This window comes from Coenobita brevimanus, chromosome 82 (genome assembly GCF_032717465.1).
Source record: "Coenobita brevimanus isolate Jiangsu-jjx chromosome 82, ASM3271746v2, whole genome shotgun sequence".
Classification (NCBI taxonomy): Eukaryota; Metazoa; Arthropoda; class Malacostraca; order Decapoda; family Coenobitidae; genus Coenobita; species Coenobita brevimanus.
In genome coordinates this window covers 13,205,842-13,213,598 of record NC_137035.1, presented here as the reverse complement: position 1 = coordinate 13,213,598, position 7,757 = coordinate 13,205,842, and the positions used below count along the sequence as shown (strand labels likewise).

Here is a 7,757-nt window from a genome sequence, read left to right as displayed (position 1 = left end):
CAGAGTCAAATGGCCACCCCTTATGGGATTATGGCATCTGGCAATAGATAGATAGATCATGATTCTTATAAATACCCCTCACAGTTGATTCATTGATGTTATGTTTCTTCCCTACACTTCGCTTGGTCTCGCCATTCTCTATAAGTTTCACATTTCCAGTTTATCTGCATAACTTAGGTTCTTCCTCTTCTTTATTTCCCTGCCAGGTGCCGCAGCATTATGTTGGGTGATGGTAGGGGGATGAGGAAGGGGTACGTTGGCCATGGTCATATCATAAAAAAGGTTATTGTTCTTGCTATCACTGTTCACGGTCTGAGGGCGCGCACTTGAATGGTTTGGCAGGCAAGAGACTCGGTCGGGCGGCCAATCAGCGCTTGGCTGGCGCTGACGTCACACGACCAATCACGGAGTGAAGCTTTTGTTGGCTGGGCTTAGCACTGGAGCCTGGCCTTTTTTAAATTTTCGAACATTTGCGGTGCGCGATAGCAGGCATTTAGTGCATGATAAAGGTATTTGGGTAGTTTTTTATATAGGCGTGATAGCAAGATATGCTATAGCGGAACCCATGATAGCCGAGGGTTAAGTGTACATGGTTGGCCCTACTTGCACTTTGAGTAAGGTCAACTGGTATTACACTATCTCAACTGCACACCTTTTTTCCCACGAAACTTCCATCGGAACTTAGTAATACCTCAAGTACAAGGAGTTCTGTTTGTCTAACTGCAATTTGTTATTTATTTTTTTGAAGCACTTCCTTGTATTAGTTAAATTTTATTGAACTGTGGTAACAAGCCATATCAACAAGAATGTTGGTAAAGGTATGCTTTCTTGGAAGGAGTAGAAGGACCTTACCAATGAAATTCATATTCCTCCAGCTTGTTTTGTTTTGTTTTTCTGATCAGGGCTATATATAACCTTTTTCTGTTGCTTCTACTGCTTAAACCTTTACCTTACCAAGAATGTTTGTACATGGTCTAACTGTAACAATTCAATGGATGAATAAAGCCACAACAATACTCAGCTAGTATGATTAAATTTGTGAAACTAATAGGGATGCTTTCACTGTATGCAGTACTTTAAGAAGTGGACAAGAATTTAAAAAAAAAAAAGGAAAAAGGAACTTATGGACTCGGTACGGTCAAGCAATAAGCTCTTCGCAGACGATGCCAAGCTCTACAGAAGAATCAGAAACCCATCAGATGGAGAGATTCTTCAGGAGGACATCACCAGACTACAGGAGTGGAGCAGAAAATGGCTTCTAAATTTCAGTGAGGAGAAGTGCAAGGTCATGCATCTTGGGAGAGGAAATCCAGAGTACCAGTACCATATGGGTGACGCTCCACTAACCACCACAGAGGAGAAGGACCTAGGTGTATACGTTACCCCCAACCTGAAGCCAACAGTACAAGTTGCCAAGGCAGCAGCCAATGCAAACTCCATGGTGGGACTCTTAAGAAAAACTTACACATTCCTGGATGCAGAGATATTTCTCCCGTTGTACAAATCTTTGATCAGGCCCCGGATGGAATACAGTGTCCAAGCATGGTCACCACACACCCGTCGAGACATTAACAAGCTCGAACAAGTACAACGGAGAGCCACTAAACTAGTCCCAGAACTATCCGAACTGTCCTACGGGGAAAGGCTGGCCCGTCTTGGCCTCACCACACTGGAGGAAAGGAGGATACGTGGTGACATGATTCAGACATACAAGGTACTCCACGGTATTGATGCAGTTAAAGGTGGAAATTTTCTTCAACTTGCATTAAGAGACAACCAACCAAACACCAGAGGACACAGCCTGAAGCTAGTCAAACTCAGGCACTGAACCACACGGAGGACAAAATTTTTTAATGCAAGAGTAGGGAACCATTGGAATAGTCTCCCGGATGAAGTAGTCACGAGCCAGAGTGTGAATGCTTTTAAAAATTCGTATGACAAGTATGCTGAGACTGTAAAACAGAGAAGAGGCACCTTTTATGAGCACTGACTCCTATGCCTCTTAACTATCACTAAAGGTAAGCAGTCACTAAAGGTAAGCAATGGAGGCTGATCCTTACCTGTTGCAACCAGTCCTTCACTGTACATTGCAATTCGGGCTCTTGCCTCAGCCTGCACAGTCTGCCACCTTTTCTGGCACTCCTTTATGCTTCTGTCTGTGCCTGGGTATACGGAATTAAGATTGTCACATATGCTTTTCCAAGCATCCTGCCAGGCACGATGTGTGTACTCCCCGCTGAAACGAAGCTCCCTTTTAGGCTTTTTACATTATCCAAGAGTAGTCGTGCTAACAGCAGTATGCTGTCCGGTGTCCAATTTTGTTTTCGGTAATGTTTCTCCTTTTCTTGCCTTCTCTGCTGGGTTGTATTGGCTTCCATTGTATCTTTTGCTCTACTCCCCGAATCGCACACAAGAGTGACCACTTCTTCTTCTTCTTAGGTTGAGGGTAGTGAAGCAGTGTAGTTTATACATCCTCCACAGGTGGAGGTGGTACACCAAGAAGTGGGGCCTTGCAGGGATGACCATGAACTAGTGATCGGTTGAGATCTGGAAAAAGCAGTGGAGACTCATGTCACTAACAGGGATTAAAGGCGTCGAATTTGACCTGTGATGCGGAGGAACTGTTTCATGCTGCGTAGCACCTTGGTCTTGAGGTCCTCTGGTAGCCCGACACCAGCTAGCAGAATGGGGAGCGTGAAGTCATACACACCACAGGCGATCAAGGCTGAACGGAAAAAGGTTCTAGCAGAGAAGAATATCGGGCACCGAAAGACGAAGTGGAGGATGGTCTCTTCTGTGTCACCACACCATGGGCACGAAGGAGTAGGGGAGAGGCCTATCCTGTGCAGGTGTGCATTGAGTGCAGTGTGACCAAGCCGTAGTCGAACCAATGCGGTGTCCAGGTCGCGGCTGGGGGAGCGAACCCAAGGTTGTGGGGCAGAGGAGGAACGGTATGCCGAGAGTGTGGTGTTGCGGAGTAGGTCAGGGATAGCAGAATTCCATAAGTTGAAGAGGGTGCTAAAGGTGTGTGATGAGAAGGAGGAAAAGTCAAGAGGATAGGATTGAATATCTGTTATGTCATGTGCCAGTGTGGCTGCAGCATCAACTACGGTGTTTCCATGGATGCCTGTGTGGGATGGGACCCACTGAAAATGTACAATATAACCTTGTTCATGGAGAAAGAGAAGAACAGAGTGACAGTTGAAGACTAGTTTGCGATGAGAGGATGGACGCCTGGAGCACAAAAGGGCTAGGGAAGACTGGGAATCGGAAAAAATGACAACTACCTGGGGTGGAAATGTCTCTCTGATAAACTCCAAGGCGCCCAGGATGGCATAAAGCTCGGCAGCAAGGATAGGATGAAGCCCGTCTAGTTTCCAAGTTTTACACAGAGAAAGGCAAGGGACAAAGATTGCTGCCGTCGTGGAGGGTGGGAAGGGGACATGAGAGCCATCTGTAAAAATTTGAATAAAGTTAGCATATCGGAGGGACACTAGTTCACCAAAGAGGGGTAGGGCATTGGGACAGTCAGTGGACTTAGTAAACGGAACATGGAGGTGTAAGTGAAAAAAGGAGGGAAGTGGGAACCAAGGGGGAACTGGAGAGACAGGAGACATGGGGAAAGGATGAGGCAGAGGCAAGGACAATCGGCAAAAGGATTGCAAAGCACGGATGAGGAATGGAACACGGGAACGTAGAGGCCAGGATGGATCATCATGGGTGATACTAGGATGGGCATATAGTATAGCCAAGGGATGGGAAGGGGAAGAGGAGAGACTTCTATATAGGAATGAGCAGTCTTGGAACACTCGCCATCACTCCAGGGGCAACACATTTGCCTCTGCATGAATTGCAATGGCTGGCGAAGAACAGAGTGCTCCAAGTGCTGTCCGGAGGTCAGAGTTTTGAATTGTGTCAAGCTTACGTAAAAGGGAGGGGGATGCGGATCCATATATGGTACAGCCATAGTCCAGTTTGCTCCTAATATATGTTCGGTAAAACTTCAACAGGATTTCCCGGGAGGCGCCCCATCGGAAGCCAGTTAAGCATTTCATGAGGGAAAGGCGCTTCATACAGGAGACCCGTAAATAATCAATGTGTGCCTTCCAAGTCAAAACTGGGCCATCAAGTCGGAGCCCCAGGAAAGTATGGTGACGCCTGAGAGGGACCGGGGTGTCATGAATATGAATAGTGGGCAGAGAGGGTAGTGCACGTCTAAGGGTGAAAAACATTAGAACACTCTTGTCTACATTAACCCTGAATCCCCAATTCGCAAACCAGGTTAGTAGGGTGTTAATCCCCGACTGGAGACAGTCCTGCGCCTCTAGCAGAGTGGATGCTGAGCTGAAGAGGGTTAAGTCATCTGCATATACTAGGAGGGAGGTGCCTGGAGGACGGGGAAGTGTGGACAACAACATGTTAAAGAGGAAGGGACTCAAGACCGACCCCTGAGGTACCCCTCTACGAACCGGGAACGAAGAAGATGTTATCCCCCCAAGGGAAACTGAGAAGGTTCTACCTGAGAGGAAACTACGGAACCAAGTCAGAGGCTTCCCCACTATCCCCAGTCTCGATAAATTATACAGGATCCCCTCATGGGAAGCAGAATCGAAGGTCCCTGCCAGGTCGATAAAAAGAACCAACATAACTTGTTTACTTCTATATGTAACATGGATGAAATGCTCAAGTTGATGAAGGACATCCAGAGTGCCACGTCCTGGCCGGAAGCCACATTGCTCCTCCAGGAGAAGACCCTGTTTCTCTGCCCACCAATGTAACCTATTACTTACCACCCGTTCCATGAGTTTTCCAAGGCAGGAGAGAAGTGCTATTGGCCTGTAGCTACTAAGCAGGGTGGGGTCTTTCCCTGGCTTTGGAAACGGGAGAATGGAGGCATGTTTCCATGCCGTGGGAAAGACCCCCATCTGCCAGCTGTCGTTTAGCAGCTTTAGGAGGAGATCATATCCCACAGAGGGAAGGTGGGTCAGGAATTCATACAGTATATTATCCGGTCCAGCAGCTTTGCGTGGGGGCAGTGCACGGATTGCAACTGTCAACTCATGGGAAGTGATAGGGGACGACAACTCCGTGGGGGAGGGCTCTGCTTCAGCTACCTCAACCACATGCATGACCCAGGGCAAGTCAGGGAGGGGAGCAGGGATACTAATAGACATGCTGTAATGTCGTGCAAGTGCGTCAGCTTTCCCTGTGGTAGTAAGTAGATCTACACCATCTAGAGTTAGTGGATATGAGAAGGAGGTCAGCTTACCCTTCATGGCCCGCAAAAAACGCCAGGTGCGAGTGGAGGAGGTGGGAAATGATAGCGAGGCTACAAAAGTTGCCCAAGCTTTTCGTTTTGCGGCTGTGACGGTACGAATGCATTCTGCATTTAGCTGACGATACTGAATCCAGTTTCCCTCAGATAGGCAGGTCTGCCATGCGCGCCAACCCCGGTACTTTGCTACTACCACCCGGTGACACTCCTCTGTCCACCAAGGGACACCGCACCGTGGCATCTGACGGGATGTGACTAGTGAAAATGTATTCTTGCCTGCCGCTATCAACCAGTCTGAGAAAGCACCCGCAGCAATATTTAAGGGAGAATGAAGCACCGGCGAAGAATCCGTCAAGTTCGCAGAAAACTTCGTCCAACCACCATCCTACAGATGCCAACGAGGGCTCGTGGGAACCGAGGTGGAAACTGACATGTCAGGGAAGTGGATTATCAGTGGGAGATGATCGCTACCCATAAAGGGTCCCACGGTAAACTCCGCCCCTTGAAAGTAAACATCCCCTATGCACAGGTCTAAAACTGAACCCATTCCTGTGTGTGGATCGTAATGGGTCTTGAGGCCCGTCGGGGAGGGAAGAGTGTACCTGTCCGACTGTAGCAGGTAAGAAAACAGGGATGAACCGGAGGCATTGATAGAGCTACAAGGGAGGTCAGGTTCCCACAGGGAGTGACGGGCATTGAAGTCACCAAAGACCAGTGCTGGCGAAGGGAGCTGATCAAGGTAATGAGTTAATTCGGCGACTGTAAGAGTGTGGCAGGGGTTGTATAACAGTAGCAAGGAAACTCGATGTCCCTGCAGCTCTACCTGTGCACCCAAGGTCTCCAGAACTTCATTGTGACAAGCGATGAGGGGAAAGGACCTACAGTGAATGCCTTCCCTAACCAATAAAGCCAAGCCTCCCCCTTGTTGAGCCATCCTATCCTGTCTTACTACAGTGTATCCCCTAAGATTAAAGTGAAGATGTGAATGTAACCACGTTTCACTCACCCCAATAACCGAAGGGAGTAGTTCATTCATAAACATCTTAAATTCGTGGGTTTTTCTCAATATTGAATGGGCGTTCCACACCACCATGGTAAAAGACTGAGAAGTGGAGTTTAAGAAGATGGTGTGAGAGAGAATAACCTGGGCATGAGTTGCTCACAGATGTCCTTGGGTGAGGTTCCCTGAAGATAAGAGGAGATGGCATCGATGATGATCTGGAGAAGGGCAGCAAGGTCCATAGCGGGGAGAGGTCGCAGCTGGCTACCGAGGGGAGGGGGCGGTGAAGTAGGTCGCTGGGGTCTGGCTGTCGGGGTGCAGGTTGCATGGGCACGATGAGGGGCCCGTTCCTGTTGTTGACCTGGGGAGGGGAGTGGAGCTGGCAAGATCTCATCCGTCGGGGTCCTGTCTACTGGGAAACATGAGTGATGATGATGACATTCAGGCACACGAGAGCGCGTTAACTTCGGGGCCGAGTGGACACCTGCTGAATATGATAATCTCTGGGCAGGCGTATCAGCCTGCGTGGTTCATGAGGGTTCTGAATCCCAGGTACCTAAATCTGTTGTTACATTCCTGTTGTCCTGTTCTTCCAAAATGCCAAACCGATTCTTAACGGGTATTCCCACCGAAGGACGAGTCAACCCCGATCCTATGGATGAGGAACTACAGTGGTCAGGGGCACGCGAGGGGGCCCTGAAGCAGTTTTGGGGGGCATTTTCCAAACGAGCCGGCAGATATAACTTTCCTCCGGAAACAAGGTGATCCGGTCGGTAGGTGGCTGGAAGGGCATGCAGGGTCTTATTGATGTCTGCCATGGGTGTTGAAGAGGTCCTGCCTTCACGGTCGACAGTCAAGGCCATGCGATAGACTGGACACACATGCGAGACCGGCCTATGGGCACCACCACACAAGTAGCAGTGTGGGTCTAAGGCGCAAGTGGTACCATCATTCGATCGAAATTTGTGGTTGCCACTACACATAGAACAACGATAGCCAGATTTACATGTGGCAGACCCATGACCAAAAGCATGACACCGAAAGCAACGATAGACGGGAAAAGTATAAGGACTTACCCGGAAAGACACCCCACCATAAACCACACGCGATGGTAAGGGACCTGCGAATCGAAGCTGCAGTGTTGTGGAGTCCTTTGGTTCACCTGGTGCAGGAAATCTGGCCGGGAGCCGAACCACCTCCACCAGACGACACGACTCCAGGGGTCGATCATGGTTGCGCTGCAGGATGTTGATGTCTGTGGCGAGATCAGCTACTGAACATTCGCGGGCAATAGGGCCTATAGTGCCAAAGGTGTAAGTACCTGTACCCACCTCCCATTCCCGTAGCCTTCGACATTTCACCTTCCAGGGGCCAAGTTCACCTAGCTGTTCCATGGGGGGATTTATTTTACACAAGTCCGTCTCCCGGATCTGCACCTCCAATGTTATGCCATTTCCTTTGATGATTGTTTTATCGGCACGG

At 48.9% G+C, this 7,757-nt stretch overlaps 1 protein-coding gene across 1 annotated transcript; it reads left to right on the top strand.

The window, feature by feature from the left end:
• The first annotated feature begins 1,123 nt into the window (after positions 1-1,123).
• On the top strand, positions 1,124-1,828 carry LOC145409605 (uncharacterized). The gene has a single exon (XM_080279956.1). It carries the CDS (start codon positions 1,124-1,126, stop codon positions 1,826-1,828), a length of 705 nt encoding a protein of 234 aa, XP_080136082.1.
• The last annotated feature ends 5,929 nt before the right edge of the window (positions 1,829-7,757 follow it).